Raw genomic sequence first — 20072 nt, 5'->3', positions numbered from 1 at the left:
TAGATAGTGAAGTGCAACTGTAGAGCTGGTTAAGAACCAATGTGACAGCAGATAAAACTCATAATGGTCTGAGGGTACAGTGTAGCGGGGAGGGGGTTCCCCCCAGGCACGTCATGCAGTAACGCTGAGTTGGAGACATGTAGTCGATAATGGCAACAGTTCAGGTGGTCTGTCTGTGGTGTAACAGTCTCTAATAAGACTACGCTGCCCTCAGTTTCAGAGTCCGACTCCCCAGCTAGGGATGTCTCGGTGCTGGACTTGCAGCTGGGATCATGCAGGGTAGTAGCAAGTTGCCTGGCTTCCAGGTGACTTTCACGGGCATGTTGTGGGGACGGTACTCCTCCTCTACCATCCGTGGTGTCCACTTTATGGCACGTACGCCGGGCCCGACATGTCGATTTCTGCTATGCAAACTCATTTTGTTGGTCATTTTGTGATCCCTGGAAATTTTGGTCTAGCCACTCTCTGGCTTCCGTTGGGGAGTCAAAAAAATGAGGGCGCCGCTCATGTATAATTTTAAGCTTTGCTGGGAATATTCACGTGTACAAGGCCATGGGCTCCGAGTTGGCTTTTCACTTCTTGGAAGGGAGCCAGTCAGCGTTGCACAAACATTGTGTAGTCCAGATAGAGTGATAGTCTGGAGCCAGCGACAGTGAGTGGTGCATGTTCTCGCGCTGCCGGGAGTTACGTGTCTCTGTGCCTATAGATCAGTATTTTCACCACTATTGGTTGCGGTGGGGCCCCTGGGTTGGATTTCTTGACAGGCACTCTGTGCGCCTGCTCTATTGTGAAGAGAGCGGACAGGCCCTCAGGTGCCACCTTCGACCGCAGCCAAGTTTCGACAAATTGAGTAGGGTGATCTCCCTCGGAACCCTCTGGTAGTCGCACTTTGTGGATATTATTTCTGCGTGCCCTGCCTTCAGCATCTTCGGCTCGGTCCTGAAGGTGTTCCACTTGTTTATACAATTGTGTAATCACAGAACTTTGCTCTTCTTGTGTTGGTGTTAATGTAGCTAGTGCCTGTTCTATGGACTTGACTCTGTCCACCAATTTGTGCTGATCATTTTTCAGCAAATTAATATCCATGGTAATGGCGCTGAGTCGTTGTTCCATGATGACTCTGGAGTCGCGGATCCTGTAGGATGAGATCCAGTTTGTCCACTGGTGGCTCTGATCTCGTGGGGGCAGAGTCAGATGGTGGGGAGGCAATCGAGTCTTCTGAGGGTGGGGTTGCGCGTCTGAGCATATTCCTCCAATTTAGGATGCTTGGTTTTGTTGTGCCCCATCTTGCACGTCGATCCAGTTGTTCCCCCATATGAATTAGTGGGAGGCTTATTATTGCCACCTGGGCCCTTAGTATCGAGCCACAACCACCCAGTGCATCATCGATCTCCCCAGGGTGTCTTCGGTCAGACCCGGCTATTACGTGGTTGGGTAGGGTCTCATTGGCATGGGGCAACTCAGCTAAGTATCCAAATCTCTCTTCCCGACTCAGCCTAACTGCGGCCGATTGTGGACCAGTCTACAGAGTTGCCAGGTCTCACCAGATTGCAGATATGGCCGCTGGTCTCCGCCGTCAGGGCCTCACTTCAGGTCGCTTCCTCGTGGCACCCCGTAGGCCATCGTAATGCGCAACTGCTTGACGTGCCCTACCAGGGTATCTTATGCTTCTTGGACCACGAGGCATGCGCCCCGCAACCATCCCGCCACTTCCTGGCAGAATTTCCAAGTGCTTGACAAGTCTGCTCCTCACTCAAGGGTTTCAATCCGGCCACTCCAGTGGCCTTCGTCATGGTTTTGGTGGGCCGTGCAACGCCAGGGAGAAGAGCGGCATTCCAGGTGGAAGGCCCACCATCAGGTCGCAGCTCTTCACTTTCATTGCAACCCGGTTCTCATCAGTGTTTCACTCCAGGCCACCTCCCCTTGGCATTTAGCTGGGTTCTTCTGTGCGGAGCTGCCCGGCACCCCCAAGTAGTGTATTTGCCGTTCCTCAGTTTTTGAGGAGACCTGGGCTTCCCAGCCGGTCTCCCTCGCGTTTGGGCCAGTCACCTCTCTCACTTCAAGATGCGCATCCGCCGCCCACCTTTGTCGCCACCTGGCAGCAGCCACTAGTGCCCGACTGGTTCACTGCGAGACCTGCCCACTCGCCGCTGGTCTCTGTTGGGTTTCTTCTACGGCCACTGTTTGTCCGTAGGGTGGCACAGTGGCAGGGGGGAAGGGGTGAGCACTGGCGGGAGGCCCATCAGTAGGCCGCTTGCCGCCGCCGTCACACAGGCACAGCTTCACTGGGCTCCAGGCGCCGTGCCGACCCCATTGCTCATCTGTACATTGTCCGTCACTACTGTGTGGGGCACAGCGTCTCATGCTGTTGGGGATGGATTTCTGGCAGATATTACTGGCCTGGGTCCGGCACAGACGAATGTGGGATGTGGAGACTGACTTCATCCTCAAATAGCTGGTTAGCTGTGGTTTGGCAGATAATTGAACATTTGGCTTAGTCTGAATGTCCAAGTAGCAAAGCAGCTAATGGCCACAAGCCAAGGAGTTCACTGGATGCGGGCGCTAATAAGATAATACATTTTTAACTTGTTACAATTGGATTCAAAATTATGTACAACTGAAACCCCACCAGGAGGGTTGATTGTAGCATGCACTGCCACTAGTTGAGATAGATGTATCAACTGACATCCATTTGCACTATGGAATATGGAGCTCTCCCTCTATCACACACACTCTGGGGACACGGCTTAGACACATTTCCCAGATGAAGGAAAATATGAGATTAAACAGATCTCGCCTCCGCTTGTATATGATACCCAGGTGTGATTCTTCCAGGTCCTTGTCCAGCTCTCCAGTGCCAGCTCTTCTTCTTTGCTCTGTATTATACTCTCAATAAATACATATAATAAGGTCATGATTGAAAACCAGTGCTGTTTGCAACTGTTCTGTATGAGGTATTACACACTGTGGGGCTGACTTCTCAAAAGAAAACAACTTAACTTCACCAATGTTACTCCTTATTGGATTTGGGGAAAAACGTTTTTTATGCTAATAGTGTTTCAAGAAAGCAGACCTTTACCGATCAGAATGAGTGGAGAAAATCAAATCTGTATTCTAAATTTGGTAATAGTTTTTCTTTCTGACAAGTACTTAAAGACTAGTTATGTTTCCATCCTATCTAGTTATGTTATATGTTTTTGTAAACCACACTATCATCCTCAATGATATCCTGCTGCTGAGCAGGTGTGTACCTAGCCCTGAATATATTACATAGGTTAATTGAAAAGCCAGATCTTTAGCTTCCTGGGGAATTCAAGAAGAGGAGGTGGGTCTGATGTGGAGTGGGAGGTCGTTCCACGCTTCAGGAGCGATGTAAGAACACCCATTCTTCTGATCTGGTTCTGTGTATGTGTGGGTTGTGTGCAAGAAGAAGTCCAGCGGAGCAGAGGTGCTTTGGTGGTTGGTGGAAACAGATGTGACTGTTCAGGTATATGGAGCTGCAGTTGTGTAGTTTCCTGAATATGTGTGTGAAGAACTTGAATTTAGCATGTTTGTGTATTGGGAGCAAATGTAGTTTCCTGAGGGGTGGTGTGGTGTGTTCTGTGTGGAAGGTTGAGGATGAATCTGGCTACTGAGCTTGCTGGTGACTAGGACTTGTGTGACAGTTGTTATAGTGTTGCTTGGGAGCCATTTGAAGATCGTCCTCAGCATCCTCAGAGAGTAGAAGCAGGATGCAATGACTGCGTTGACTTTTGCAGTTATGTCCATTTGCCGCCGATGATTGAGATGTTCCTGGTGTGGGTTCTAGGTATTTGTGTGAGTCTGAGTTTGGCGAGCCACCAGTCGGAGCCCCACAATGAGGTTTTTTTCTGAAGATCACTACTTCTGTCTTGTCATTGTTGACCTTGAGACGGTTGGCTTTCATCCATTTAGCGACTTTGATCATGCAAGCGGAGACGTTTTCTTGTATTGGGGGTCTTGTCGGAGAGTGAGAGTATGGGTTACATTTTGTCTGTGTAGGAGAGGATGTTGATGTGTGCACAGATGACTTTGGCCAGAGGAATCATGTATGCGCTGAATAGAGTAAGGGCTGAGTAAGGAGTCTTAAGGCACTCTGCAGCTGACATCTTGTGCTCTATCCGTAAGGAAGGAGTAGATGCAGCAGGGAGCGGTTTGATGCTGATCTTGTACAGGCGCCTGATGAGGATGGGGTGTGAGACCATGTCAAATGCTGCAGCAGGCTCCAGGAGAATGATGGCTGATGTGTCTCCTTTGTCAAGCATCATGCAGATGTTGTCTGCATGTGCTATTTCTGTACTGTGGTTGGGCCTGAATCCCAACTGCCTGGCATCAAGTAGCTATGGTTGCTGAGGTGGCTGGTGAGGCATCGGTGGATTAGTTTCTGTAAGACCTTTGGTGAGTACCGTAGGAGGGAGATGGGTCTGTCGTTGGAAAGAGTGGCCGATTTCTTGAGCAGATGCATGACGGTGGCGTGTTTCCAAGTGTCCAGTAATGTTGCAAATCTATGGCGGAATTGAGGATTGGTGTTAGTGCTTTGTTGATCGGTAAGAATATTGGTGTAAAGGCATGGTGGGAACAAGGGTCAAATGGAGCCCCTGAGTGGATGGTCTTCATGGTAGCAGTGCATTTTATTTTTTATTTTTGTGTGCACTTGGCATTCCATATCGGCTCGTGGGAGTATCTTAGGACTGATTTGAAGATGTCTTTTGCTGAGGTGTCTCGACTTGTTGTCCACTGGCGATTTAGTTGCTTGCAGTGACGTTTCATATGCCTGATAATTGCATTGTTGTTAAACAACTAAAACATTACAATGAAAATAATGACATTTGAGGCACATTGTACTGATTTTAGAAGTGGCATGCTAGCCATGCTCACTTTTAATTGATGTTTGGTGTATATGTTGCAAAGCATGATGGGACATATCAACCAATTGAGAGACAGCATATTTCTTTCTTTAATTTACTTTATTCGGTGCAAAAAGACCATAAATTTTATGACCGCATATTTCACATTGATAGGAGTAATGCTTTTTTTCTGTGATTTCTTTCAGATTGTTTTTTGTGGGTGCCCGTGAAGGCCATCTTCCTGATTTACTATCTTTGATCCATCTGGAGAGGTTCACTCCTATCCCAGCACTTCTTTTCAATGTAAGTATGCTGTTAACTAGCAGACCGACATGTAAATCATGTATTTTGGAATCTAATTACAGTTTGTATCAAAGACTACAGTGTGCTGTTCTCTATTGGGATTAAGGTACTCCATAGATTCCCATGTCTCAGTGTTCTGCCTGTTGGGAGTTCTGTAGCATGTTCTAACATACAAAATACCCATGCCCTGCCTACTCGTCTGTCAAACACCAACACCATTTGGTATCACCTTTAGCACTAAGCAACTCTGAGTTGCTTCCTGGAAAATTAAAAACAACAATTATGTGCTCTTCATTTTCTTTCTGTACTGTGTTTTATTTTCCATTAATGATAATAGTAGAATAATCTTGCCAGTCTTCAGTGTTTTTTTTTTTTTTTAATGACTGACTATATAGTTAAGTTTTGGTTCTACATTCTGTAAATTGCAACCTATTATTACCATAAGTGGTCGAGGAATAGAGCACTGCACTTCTGTGCAGGCCCCTATCCCTTTATGACGAGTTTCTTACCCTCAGTCATTCTTTTTTTTCTCAAGTATAAATCTGTAGGGGCAGCATCCGATTTTCTGGCATTTCTTTTGTTGTTGCTTTTGAAATACCCACTTATTAGGCTTCAAGGAGTACAACATATGTTGTGGCATCTAGCTTTTATGTCTGACTTGGGCTTGGCATTCAGATTTATCCTAGTCTCCATTTATATTTCTAGAGAGTCCAAAAGAAAACCACTAATGAGGGAGTTGTGGCTTCCAACTGCTGCTATGGAGTTAGTTTCTCATCGAGGACCATCATTAGACAGGAGTGCCACTGATGTAGTTTGGCACAAGCTCGATTTTATCGCTGCTTTCTGTGTAGACTTTGATTATTCTATCCAGCCACTAGTTGGCACTCATGGGTGCCTTGTGGGTTCCTGTCTTTGCCCCTTATTAGTACTCTATATACTTCCACACCTTGTATGTCCAGATCCACTTCCTATTCTGCTAAAGGTTTCCACACTACCTTCCAGATGCATCATGATTCCAGTAATCTTTTCTGTCTCCGACCAGGTCTAGGTCACGCCCTGGTGGTTGGCCTTTTTTTCTATGTGTTTGACTTCTGGATCTGCAGCCATTCTGATCATTTCATATGTGCCTTCTGTACGGTCTTCGATCTGCAGTCTTTCCTGTTTACTGTTTCATGCCTACTGGTTTTCCTGTTGTTTTCTTTCCAAAAGTCTCATCATTGCTTCATCGGTGTTTCACCGATTCATTATGCCTGCTATACTCCTTGCACTTGGCTCTCTCCCTGAATCAGTGTGTAACGGCTGTGTCTCGCAGCTGGCCATGCTGTCTCCTTGTGCTATGTTGTGACACTCCTGCAAAATTTTATGGTATGCTTTTTGACTTGATTGTTACTTGATTCAGTTTTCCTGTTCTGGCTAGTTGCTACTGTTGTCGGTCACTCACTCACTCACTGTGACTCCATATTTCCTGTCTTGTATAAGCATATTCCTTGACTTGCGTTCTGCATCCCTGTTCTACTGCACGTTCCTGTCCTAATTAAGGCACAGACCTCTAGTCTTATTTTCAGTATTCATTAGAGGGTTACAGTTCTTTTCCTGATCTTAAGTTTCCCAGTATTTTCGACCTTTTTTACCAGTCTCTTCACTGATGATGTACACGAGGGTCAAAATTGTCTACAATTGCTTGTATTGTCATTCACAGGGGACCTGGCCTAACATTTAAAGCTGAACTGTTATTTTGGTGCACGTCCAAGTCTGACATACATATGGCTGGTCCCTGCCTGAGGTGGAATAGTGGGTGAAAAGTGATGGACTTGTATGCAGCCAAAAGCGATTGCCAGTGGGTCGTACTTCTGCACACTTTGCAGCCATCAAATAACACTTGCATTCTTTTCTGTTTTAATCCCTTGTTGGAGTAATTGAGCTGCACAAGGACTATAAGAAAACTAAGGTACCATACAAATACACTACTTGGGTTCAGTATATTAAAACAGACAACCGTGCAACACCATGGTCCTGAAAATAAAGGATGCCCGATGTTCAATTCTCAAGCTACAATATCTGTTTAAAAACTATAAAATTATTAGACAATAGGAAATCATTTTATAGACTTACAAAATTAAAACAGTGCATCAATCCAGCACATACATGTTCCATCATTTACTAATAATCCTTGTTAAAACAGATACCTAAAACAATTAAAATTCTCTCAAAACAAATCTTTTTTTTTTTTTACATTTATCAGTAATTATAATATTGTGCAATGGACTGACATTTAACATAAAACCAATAGAGCTATAACATTATTAAAGTTGCAATTTTGCAATTGTGATTGATATGTCTAGAGACTTCATTGAGTAAAGTGGCATGTGCATCATCTACGTAACCTAGTTCCATACTTTGTAAAAATTGGACGAAGAATATGTTTTGTCTCGCATAAAATAGAGAACAATCTTGAAGGAGATTGAATTAAGGAATAATTCATTTTTAGATCGTAGAACCACCTTTCCCCAATTATTTTCCTAAATTCAAAGACTCTTGAAACAGGGTCTAGTCCTATCCAGAATAGAAAGATACTATTCCGTAGCTGTTCATCCGGAACCTGGTACAAATAAGGAAAAATCTCTGCACTGCTCAAATTCCCAATAGAATGTCGACCGAAATATTCCCAGTACAATGATTAACTGAGCTCTTCTTCTTAATGTGCTCCCAATCCCTGACTATTGGGTCTTTCCTTATTCCATTTCGGAGAACGCTCATTACCTTATTAAAAAGCATAGTCATTAATCTTTAAAAAAATAATAATAATAATAATAATCGTAATCTTTTCCCAAATTACATTTTTTTTTAAGCAGATTAACAATCATTCACAAAAATTCATCAAAGTGGGACAGATCCTGCAGCATCAAAGAGGAGAGTTCTTCTCTACTGTTACATCATTTAATGTTGCATAGAAACATTAGTACTCAAGATTTAGCCATAAGGGTCCAAGAATCTAGCCCCAAAGCAAGCCTTACTGCTTTCATCATTGAATTTCTTGGGGCCTTAGAAGAGCCTTTAAACAGAGGTTCTTCTGAGCCCATCAGTCAGCATCCCGGTCAATCCCAACAAGCTCGGACCCATACAATGCCTGTGGAATTAGCTGGCCTGTTACAGTCCAAAGTGCAGGTCAGATCTTTTCAGGATATTATCTGTTGCCAAAAGAGCAGTTATTATTATGGCTAAATTATTATCCCATTTTAATTTACTGGCAAACGTGAGACTTAAATATTTATATTCTGAGACCTATTCTAGGGGGTTCATTGTTTAAAAAAACAGGTACAATTTTTGGGTACTTCAAAAAATTTGTCTTTGTTTTCTGTACATTGACAAATAATCGATTTTCCTCATAATAGGAGTGCAAAACATAGTTTGTGTTGCCGACCTATCGGGGTATAATCCATTATTACAAAGTCATCTTCCTTCATCAGAGAGTGCACATGGTTGATGCCAATTTTAGAAGGAAGATAAATACTACTAGCCAGTGCTATATGTAAATGTTAAATATGTTTAGATATTTGAATTGTAGAGCAATAGAAAACATGTTACAGCATTAATAACTTAACTTAGAGTCACAGTTTAGGTATTTTGAATATATTAAATCAGGGGTCTTTAACCTATTCTTTATTAAGAGCTCCTTATGGTCACTGAAAATCTTCCCGAGTTACCATTGCTATTAGTGGTGTCATAGTGGCCACATCAAATAATTAACAATTGGAGGACTAGCACCAGTGATCACCTCAGATTGTCAGTCAGGATAGCCAGCAGTAATACAAAAAAGACAGTATCAGTGTTGAATGCCTGTACTTGGGTAATACATAACAGCCATAGCTGCAATGCACTTGCACCGAGTAATGTCTTCCCAGTGTTGTGATTTACCCTTCTATATGAGCTTTAAATACTTTTTAGAAATTTTTATTTTTCTTCAAATATCAGCTTAAGAGTTCTGAAAATTCACATTTTCATCTCCATTCATACTTCAAATTTAGTACACATATATCAATTAAACTAAGCTTAAGCTTCTAATTTAGTATGCTGGGCTGCACACAAGAGAGATACTTTCTTGGAGCTGTAGAGCTACGAGTAGCTCAAAAGCTGTCCATTGGAGAACCCTGTATTAAATTAAATATAATTTATTTCATTTAATTTTTGAAGTTTATATAACAAAATCCCACCTAAAGTAAAAAATAAATATTTATTAATTTAGTACAAGTTATGTATAGAATTAAAGGTAGCCATATTTTTATACAAAGTAATGTTACATTAACTTTTAAATTTAAAAAACTTTTTTCAGTTAGATTTACATAAAAATGTTTCATTTTTAGATAATTTAGTTAACATTAGATTGATATATATTTTTAACTAATTTATATAATTTAACATTATTTCCTGGGGGGAGGTGGTCCCTTAAGTCCCTACATCCATCCAAGCACCACTGGCCATGTGTGGCACAAGGCTTATTCCATCTCTGAAATGGAGAACATTAAAGATTGTTTTTGGCCCTTTATGTATGTGGTACCTTTAACGTAACACTGCAATGCAACACGCTGATCTCGGGCACAGGCACTGAATGGAGTGGAGTAGATGCTGTAGATGGTGTAGACGCTGATCGGGTTTTTCTACCCCGTCTGCTTGCCTGTTTGTACATTTGACGCTACGGAGGGGAGAGAGGAGGGGTTAAGTTTCCCCACCCCTTCTCTATTCCTGTTGCTGTTCTGTGTCCTGCGTATAGCCTGCAGTTCCAGCCGGGGAGGAGAGCCGTTGGCAGCTCAGAGAGGATTTATGTCCCAGTGTGGCAGGTGCAATTGAACACGGAGGTGCCGCATGAGGCCACGCCGGATTGTTTTGCAGCTTGGTTTTGGAAACATACAACAGAGCTCTGTACAGGGCATAATACAAGCCGGGTGTCATGCCATTGAGACCCATCGAGGATTACGAGGATCACATTGAGGAGGCAGATAGGAGACAGGAAGCTGGAGCGGAGTGGAGTTCTGAGTGCAGCTATGAGGCTTCGAGGTGAGGTGCACTGATAGACTTGATAAACTTGCTCCTCCTGCTGATAGCAAGGACAGGAGTTTAAAAAAATAAATAAATCAGTTAGCGTTTACTCCCTGCCACCAGGTAATACCACTCAACTCTGGAGCGGGGAAGGTGAGAAGCTAGCAGCAGGAGGAGCAAGTTTATCAAGTCTATCAGTGCATCTGAGTACCTAGGTATCTGTATTCACAAGGATTATTAGTAACCTGGGAAACAAATAAAGGCAGTTGTAAGGGGGCCCATATCCAGAAGCCTGGGTGATGAAAATGAGGAAGCGGAGGCAGATGCCAGGTTGTCCAGTCTGAAACTCTTCCTGCCAACTCGTGTTGATTCTGATGACATTGCGTCTATTGGAAAAAAAACTGGTCAGGGCGCAATCGATGATACTGAATGTGTAATAATGGCTGGGAGTAAAACAGAAGTAACAAAGTCCGGGCTACCTCACAAATGTATCAAACAGACAATAACAGGATATAAAGGTGGGCCCGGAGCTGGATGGAAACAAAGAGACTAGAAAATGTAATCAAGCATAACCAGCGATTAAAGGCTTGTCTGCCCCCCTACAGACAAGTATACGTGCATATTTTTTTTTAAACTTAAGTTTTCACCTGGGGGTAAAATGATTTTTTTTAAATTTAATTACACATAAACAGGAACAAAATAAATTGACGGGCAATTTTTTTTTTTTATAGATGTATGGTTTCCCTGGGGCCACTATGGCCCCCAGGGAAAACCATACAGCTTTAAAAACAAAACAAAAAAAAGATAGATCTATATATATGTGTGTTTGTGTGTATCTCTCTCTCTCGCTATATATATATATATATATATATATATATATATATATATATATATATAATCGATCACTTTTGTCAATACGTGTGTGGTTTCCCTGGGGTCTGCGATCGGCCCCTTCAGGAAAGCCACATATAAAAGTGATCTCTTTATATTCGCCACCAGTTCTCTTGCAATTACATCTTGCGTCTTCAAAACAATGCACATAATTCAACTGAGGCCTTTCAACTGTAGCTTTTAGGCATCAGGAAAGAAGTCCAGTAACTCTTGTGGTTATGTTTCTGCTACAAAAGGATCTAACTTTTGTCTAGTGGCAGTTTTGATGCCATAAAGTAGCACAGAAGGTTTATATGCCTACTGCAAAGATCACATCTGTATTTTATGTAACTAGCTGAGTGGATTAGTAAAGCCAGCCATTACCTGCGCTATAACACAAATGAAATGTATGTGCAATGGGGGCTATGGAGAGATGAAGGGCACTTTTGCTGGGTGGTAGTGAGGGAATCCGAGGAGGTCATGGGAGGGGGAGCACCAATAATGATTGTTGGACTATGCGTCAGAGGTGCTAAAGACTGTGACGATTGGTATGTGACAAGGTGAAGTAATAGTGTCTTTTTTGGAGTGTCTTGAGAGAATGTGCTGATTGAGGCAAGAAGCAAAGGTAAGGTGACTGACCTTTACTGTTGCACGCATTTCACACACACCCACCAGCAATTTTGTGACTGTCAACGTAGGCTAATGTTTTAGAGCAACAGAGATGGCGTCTCCTTGGATGACTGCTGCTCAAGCCCTAACTCGGGTTATACAGGACAGTTCTGACGTAGGATCAGACACTCAGATAGCATCTGAGGAACAGGACAATGGCGCAGACTCTGGGTGTGATTTTTCAGACAACTCCTCTTCCAGTGATTCTGAGGGAGGTGATGAGGACAGTCCTGCTCTCCATTCACAAGCACAGTCTGTGCAGCGGGACAATAGTGGGTTAGCCCAACCCAGAGAGCAGATGCGTGTGGTGGCAAGTACAGAGAGAGTGCTCTCTTGGGAGCTCTCCAATTTAGTTCATCCCCAAATTCCACCTCCCAAATCGTATTGTGGAGACATCCAAATTATCACAAAACATCCTAGTTTTGTAAGGCAGGCACCTGCGTTTTTGGTCCTGAGCTCAGCGGCCATAAAGGGAAATCTACCAAACCGAGACATTTCTGGAAACTAGAAACCTAGGGGAGTCCACAGAGGTGTGATTTGTGTGGATTCCCCAACTTTTTCTTACCCAGAATACGCTGCAAAGGTGAAATGTGGAATAAAAACTATTTTTTCTTACATTTCTGTCACACAAACTACAGTAATATGCTGGGATCCACAAATTTCCTACCACCCAGTGTTTCCCCACCTGTCCTGATAAAAATGCTACACCACTTGAGTGCCTGTAACTAGTGACTGGGTCAGGAATGGATCACCCCAGGGTGAACAGATGCCCTCATGTAAGGACTAACATTGACCATTGTGTGATCCATTCCTGACCCAGGCACTAGCCCTACCCACACAAGTGAGGTACAGTTTTTATCGGGAGACTTGGGGTAATGCTGGGTGGAAGAAAATTTGTGGCTCCTCTCAGATTCCAGAACTTGGTCACCAAAATGTGAGGGAAAAGTGTTTTTTTGGCCACATTTTGAGGTTTGCCAAGGATTTTGGGTAACAGAATCTGGCGAGAGCCCCACAAGTCACTCCATTCTGAATTCCCCTAGGTGTCTAGTTTTCAGAAATGTCCAGGTTTGCTAGGTTTTCCTTGTCCCAGCTGAGCTAGAGGCCAAAATCCACAGCTAGGCACTTAGCAAAAAAAAAAACTGGTCAGTTTTCTTTGGGAAAATGTAATGAGTCCACGTTGTGTTTTGGGGCATTTCCTGTCGCGGGCACTAGGGCTCCTCACTCAAATGAGGTACCGTTTTTATCTGGAGACTTGGGGGAATGCTGGGTGCAAGGAAGTTTGTGGCTTCTCTTAGATTCCAGAACTTTCAACACCGAAATCTGAGGGGAAAATGTTCTGCTTTGCAAAAATCTGAGGTTTTCAAAGGATTATGGGTAACAGAACTTGCTGAGAGCCCCACAAGTCACACCATCCTGGATTCCCCTATGTGTCTAGTTTTCAAACATGCACAGGTTTGATAGGTTTCTCTAGGTACCGGCTGAGCTAGAAGCCAAAATCCAACTAGGCATTTTCCTAAAAACACGTCAGATTTCAATGTAAAATGTGATGTGTCTATGTTGCGTTTCCTGCTGAGGTCACTAGGCCTACCCACACAAGTGAGGTACCATTTTTATCTGGAGACTTGGGGGAACACACAATAGAAGAACAAGTGTTATTGCCCCTTGTCTTTCTCTATATTTTTTCCTTCCAAATGTATGACAGTGTGTAGAAAAGAAGTCTATTTGAGAAATGCCCTGTAATTCACATGCTAGTACAGGGACCCCGGAATTCACAGATGTGCAAATAACCACTGCTTCTCAACATCTTGTCTTGTGCCCATTTTGGAAATACAAGGTTTCATTGATACCTATTTTTGACTCTATATTTCACCAAATGCATTGCTGTTTCTCTTCCAGGGGATCCTCATCAATAGACAAAAACATTGAAAATCCCCACCCAAGTGCATGGACCCTGGAGCATATACAAACACACAAGCATATATATGTGAAACATATGAAAAAGACTCTAGAGGAGAGTTTCAATACCAATATAATATATACATGTATAAACAGTGATGCAGTCTATGTTGAGAAAACTGGCTAAAAATGCTTTATTTTTGGTGTTTTTTTTTTTTTTTTTTTTTTTTAAATAAAACCTTCTATTAAAGGTACAAACTTTTCGTAATTCAAGCATAACGCATAGAAAATATAAGAAATCTATAATGAAACAGAAAAAAATACATTGAAAATAAAAGAGCATTATTAGCCAATAGGCTGCATGTAGGTTAATGCAGCAGAATCAAAAAACTGGCACCGTGCCTTTAAGTCCCTGAGCACCTACAGTATCCCACCATGCCTCAGAGGTGAGAGTGAGGTGACAGTTGGTTCATAGTTAGGTCAGTTCTTTTTTCTGGCTCTTTCTGTGAGGATCCTGGAGCATTGAGCTCTCATTTTTCAGGTTATTTAGCCAGAAAGATTGTCTAAAGCTATTTTTTCTCTGCTTTACTCAACGGCTCGCCATATTGCCTAAGTGGCAACGTTTTCTCACAAATATGCCTTCACTTTTTGTGAAATGTTATTCTTGTGGGAAGAAGGCGGCCCAGTCAGACCCACACTCTGTGTGCATAGTATGTTTGCGTCATAGTTACTGCCCTGACACCTGAAGACGTTGTAAGAATCCGTCCAAAAGAACTCTCAAGGACAGAGAGAGGATTTGTTTGCATGGTCTGCATGAGAGAGAGAAGACTTCATCCTCCTTTCTACCTAGGAGGCTCTTCTGAACAGCTGCGAACCAGATTGACGTCAGCCAGGAGGAAAATTCCTGTCTGTCACAGTCGACGTCATTCTTTCCATCGTCGCATCACCAGATGTCGAAGAGTACACTGCCGTCGACGGCGATTCAAGCAACATTGAGTGACGTGTAAGACTCAGCTCCCTCATCGGGATAGATCTCTGTTGACGGTCACACACTGCTCGACGTCGAGCAGGCAGATGAGTGCTCACACGCCGTTGAATGTGAGTCGTCATCCTCTGACGTTGGGGCATCCGCTGGCGAAGTCGTCTTCGGGAATAAGGTTGAGGTCCCACATCATGCGGTGTCGAGACACTTGTCGCTGTCGGCCCATCTCTCGGGGTCAAGACACTCAACGTCAAAGCATGTTCCTACAGCGGGCCACCACTCGTCGAGGCATTCAACGTTGAGACCTTAGAAGTCGGGGAAGCCTCGCTCAGCGTCAGAAACTCGCAAATCTCCGTCGATGACAGTGCAACGTCGATAGACGTCGAGACAACAATCACCTGTGACACTTGTCTCACAAAGAGCTGCTCTATGTACCAGCCCCCCTCTGAAGTCATCAACAGAACTGCAACAGACTTCCGAAACTGCTCTACCTCACCAAGGTCCGGTGGTCACTATTCAGAATGGGTCATCAAGGGCATCAAGAGCATCATCTTTAGGAAATCTCTCACCTATAAACTTGTCTCCGAGGTGGTTGAAAAGCCTTAACAAGACACCGGCTTCTCCAGACTCGCAATATTCACGCCTTTATTTGCCATCTGCGTTGTTGCCACAAACGCCTTCACCAACGACGCCCGCCGAGCGGACAAGGACAACATCCGATCAGCTCAGTCCTAGACACCGGCACAGCCAGTCAGGATCACCCACCAGGATTAGGTCAAGATCCAGACGGCAGTCTAGATCTAGATCCTCTAGATCACCACAGCAACGACGCAGGTCTCCTTCGTGGTCGACGACATCGCAGTCTTCCATCAGAGACTATTCGCCAACCCTGACTAACTTCCCTCCGGCAAAAGGATCGCCAGTGGACGATATTACAACCTTCACTGAGGTGTTGGTTAGAGGGGCCCAGAAACTTAATATAGACATTCCAGAACCGACTACTTCATCGTCTGTAATTTTTGAGTCCTTACATCATCGTACCTTGTCCAGACCGCTATTGCCACTGGTTCCTGATCTTCTACAACCGGCTATGGACACATTTCCTGGCTCCTGCTAGCCTACGTTCAGCTCCAGCTAGGATACTAAACAAGTATAAGGCCCCAGACCAGGATCCTTTGTTTCTCAGGGTTGATCCACCACCAGGGTCTCCGATTTTAGCTGCTGCCCGTAAGACCCATTCGGTGGCATCATCATCTACGGTCCCTGCAGATAAGGAGAGCAAACATCTGGATTCATTGGGTAGAAAAATGCGTGGCACCTCAGCAGCATTCATGAAGGTCTCTAGTGCCTCTGCACTGTTGGGGAGATCGACTGTTCTCTGTGGGACCCGTTGAACAGGGTCGTAGAAAAATTGCCTAGGGAAGATGGGCAAGATTTCCAAGAGATCCTTCAGGAGGGGAGTTTGGTGTCCAACCAGGTTATCAGTGCTGCTGCATATGGCGCAGACTTGGCGGCTTATGGCTATGCACATGGCATTTGTGCAAGGAGGTCCTCGTAGCTACGCCTTACAGGGTTGAAACAGGAAGCACAACACCACATCCTGAACCTTCCTTTTAATGGGAATTCCTTATTTGGGTTGCATACTGATGATGAGTTGGTAAAGATGAAATCAGAGGTTGACACAATGAAAGCAGTAGGGCTAGCTAGGCGCAAAGACTATAGAAGATGATACATGCCTTATGATAGGTGCCCTTATCAACAGAGGGTTCAAACCCCTCATTGGTCCCAAAGACCTCAGCAGAAGCAAGGAACACCATTTTTTTCCAGTCCCCGCAAAATAAGAGATCGTGGACCAAGCAGACAAGATCAGTCTTCCCCCAAGGCATTGGGGAAGCAATGAGAATTCGCTTCTTCTAATCTTGTCCACCACTGCAGTGGGGGTAAGTATTACAAATTACGTACACGAGTGGCACGCCATAAGAAGCGACAAATGGGTGCTGAACATTGTAGAGAATGGATATTCTCTTTGTTTCAAGTCTCTGCTGTCCCACCCCAGCTGCTTCCAACGAGGACAAAGTCTGCTCACCTGTCATTACTATGAAAGGAGGTTCACATCCTGTTGCAAAAAAGAGCGATAGAGAAGGTTCCATCTTCTCAAAGAGGAAAAGGAGTGTACTCCCTATATTTCCTAGTGAAAAAGAAAGGCCAAGAGAAGGGGTTTTCAGGCCCATTTTGGTTCTCAGACATCTGAACAAATACATTTGAAAAGAAAAATTCGGAATGCTGGCCCTTTACCAGATTTTCCCTCAGCTACATCAAGGGGACTGGATGTGCTCCATAGATCTACAGTATGCGTACATTCACATCCCGGTCATAGCAAAGCATCGAAAATGTCTTCGCTTCGTAGTGGCTTCACAACACTACCAGTTCAAGGTGCTTCCGTCTGGACTAAAATCAGCCCCTCTGACATTCTCCAAATGGGTAGCAACAATAGCGGTGCACTTGAGAAAAAGGAATATCTTTATTTATCCATACTTAGACAACTGGCTGCTAAAAGCCATCACTGCAGAGTAGAACGTGAATCATCTCAACATAGTTCTGAACACCTTCAGTTCTCTGGGTCTGCAGGTCAGTTTCCGAAAGTCCAATCTCACCCCGACTCAGACACTCCATTACCTGGGGGCAGTGCTAGACACCAATCTAGAAAGAGTGTATCTTTCGGAGGAACGACTATCATCAATAGTACAGAAGTGCCACACACTTCTGCACACTCTGAGGCCTACGGTCCGTCAAATAGCATCTCTGTTGGGCTGTATGGCCTCCTGCATTTTCATTGTCCCGAACGCCAGATTGCACATGTGACCTCTTCAAGAGAATCTAGAGGATCAGTGGAGTCCACGCACAGCCAAATGGGAAGACAGAATAACCCTTTCAACCGCGGCACAGGCATCATTACAGTGGTGGATTCGCCGTCAACACCTGTTGCTGTGGGTTCCTTTTCACCAGAGCACTCCTTCCGAGATCCTTGTAATGGGTGCATCACTACAAGGCTGGGGAGCTCACCCGGGGCCCCTCCAAGCACAGGCCCTACGGTCCAACAAGGAACAGAGTTACCACATCAGTCTCCTGGAACTGAGAGCGATCTAGCTGGCTCTCAAGTCTTTTGATCCATCTCTCAAGGGAAAGTCCATTCTAGTCCAAACGGACAATATGACCTCAATGCATTATCTGAACAGACGGGGACAAGATCTTGTCCTCTGTCTTGAGAGTCTCAGACCATCTTGCACTATCTAATAGGAGGATGTCTGTCACAGCGGTCTACCTTCTGAGAGAACAAAACTCAAAAATGTCTTAAGTCGAAGTCTAATAGACTCCCACGACTGGGAGCGTCACGACGACGACGTAGCAGACATTTTTCAACTGTGGGGTTTGCCTCAAATAGGCCTGTTTGCAGACTACGTCAACAAAAAATGCCCAGACTTCTCATCCAGGTTCTACCGACCAGGGACGAAGGGAATTGCCCTGTTGATAGACTGGTCAGGGACATTTCTCTACACCTTTCCACCAATCCCCCTGGCACCTGCGGTGACCAACATGTTTTACAGGTCCAAAACAAGGATGATACTCCTATCCCCAGAATTGCCTCAGCAGTACTGGTATACAGATCTCCAGTTGTCAGAACAACATCACAAGAGGCTGCTGTGCAGACCGGATCTTTTCCATAGATTAGGGGGAAAAGTATGCATCCCAACCTTCCCTCGCTGAGCTTGACAGCATGGCTCCTAAATTCCTGCAAAATGGACCTCTAGGACTCTTGCAGGAATGCATGGATATTTTAAAGGAGTCTAAAAGACCATCTTCACGATGCGCCTATGCGTTCAAATGGAAGAGGTTTTACATGTGGTGCCAGCAGCATGATTACAATCCTATTTTGGCCCAGGAGGAGGTTATCTTACCTTACCTGTTAAATCTTGCGAAGTCAAGGCTGCAGTTTTCCTCCATTAAGGTACATTTTTCTGCCATTACAGCTTATCGTAAGTCGCCCCCTCAAAAGTCTTTCTTTACTATGCCAGTGGTTAAGGATTTCTTAGAGGGCTTGAAAAAAGTTTTTCCACCAATTCGGAAACCCTCACCTCCATGGGAATTGAATGTGGTCTTGTCTAGACTTATGGCCGCTCCTTTTGAGCCCGTTCACAAAGCTCTTTTGCAACACCTTTCGTGGAAGACAGCTTTTTTTGGTAGCCATTACCTCGGCTAGAAGCGTCCGCGAGATTCAGGCTCTATGTTCAAGGGAACCCTTCACGGTTTTCCACAATAAGAGTAGTTCTAAGAACCCTCCCGTCGTTTTTGCCTAAGGTGGTGTCGGACTTCCACATTAACCAAACAGTATCACTTCCAACATTTTTTCCTAAACCGGTTATTCCGGCGGAGAAAGCCTTGCACTCCCTGGACCTTCAGAGTTCTCAAATTTTACCTTGATAAGACTAAGTCAATCAGACAATCTGATCGCTTATTTGTTAATTATGGACATATGAGAACAGGGAGAACGGCCTCGAAACAGACTATTTCCAGATGGATAGTTTTGTGTATTGTGACTGCATATCAATTAGCTAACAAGCAATTGTCGGTTAAATCTAAAGCCCACTCCACGAGAGGGAAAGCAGCAACTGCAGCCCTTAAGAATGTACCCATCTCCGAAATTTGCAAAGCTGCCACATGGTGATCCGTACATACTTTTACCAGGCATTACTGTAGATTCAGATGCCAAGACAGACTCCCAAGTGGGTCAGGCTTCTTTAAGAAATTCATTTGCATAAGACAAGTGCGTTGGCTGCACTTCTGTCACTCCGTCCGCAGGGGTGTGGGATGGGCTTGCTAATCTATTCAATGTTTGACTATTGATGAGGATCCCCTGGAAGAGAAGGATAAGTTACTTACCTGTAAATCCTAGTTCTCTTCCAGGGGTATCCTCACCAAAGTCATAAACAACCCACCCTCCTCCCCGGACGTGATTTTTTAGAAGTGCAGCACTACCTATTTGTTTCTTCTATGTCTCCTTGTCACCGGGGGAAAAAGTACTGACCTATCTGTGAACCAACTGTCACCACACTGTCAACCCTGAGGCATGGTGGGATACTGGAGGCGCTCAAGGTCTTAAAGGCACAGTGCCAGTTTTTTTATTCGGCTGTGTTAACCTGCGTGCATCCTATTGGCTAATAATGCTCTTTTATGTTCAGTGTAGTTTTTTTCTGTTTTATTATAGATTTCTTATATTTTCTATGCCTTATGCTTGAATTACAAACGTTTGTACCTTTAATTGAAGGTTTTATTAAAAGTAAAATTAAAAATAAATCATTTTTAGCCGGTTTTCTCAACACAAACTGCATTACTGTTTACACATGTATATATTATATCTGTATTGAAACTCTCTACTAGAGTAATATTTCTCATAT

At 44.0% G+C, this 20072-nt stretch overlaps 1 protein-coding gene across 2 annotated transcripts in view; it reads left to right on the top strand.

Annotated features, from left to right (window-relative positions):
* The window catches only part of SLC7A6 (solute carrier family 7 member 6), a 433424-nt gene that overhangs the window by 259609 nt on the left and 153743 nt on the right, over nucleotides 1-20072 (top strand). For both annotated transcript variants that reach the window (XM_069217253.1, XM_069217254.1), the window contains one exon: nucleotides 5072-5168. In XM_069217253.1, the coding sequence (XP_069073354.1) occupies nucleotides 5072-5168 (97 nt within the window). The remainder of the gene's footprint in view (nucleotides 1-5071; nucleotides 5169-20072) is intronic.

Source organism: Pleurodeles waltl, chromosome 12, assembly GCF_031143425.1.
Source record: "Pleurodeles waltl isolate 20211129_DDA chromosome 12, aPleWal1.hap1.20221129, whole genome shotgun sequence".
Lineage (NCBI taxonomy): Eukaryota > Metazoa > Chordata > Amphibia > Caudata > Salamandridae > Pleurodeles > Pleurodeles waltl.
This window is presented reverse-complemented; position numbering and strand designations above follow the sequence as displayed.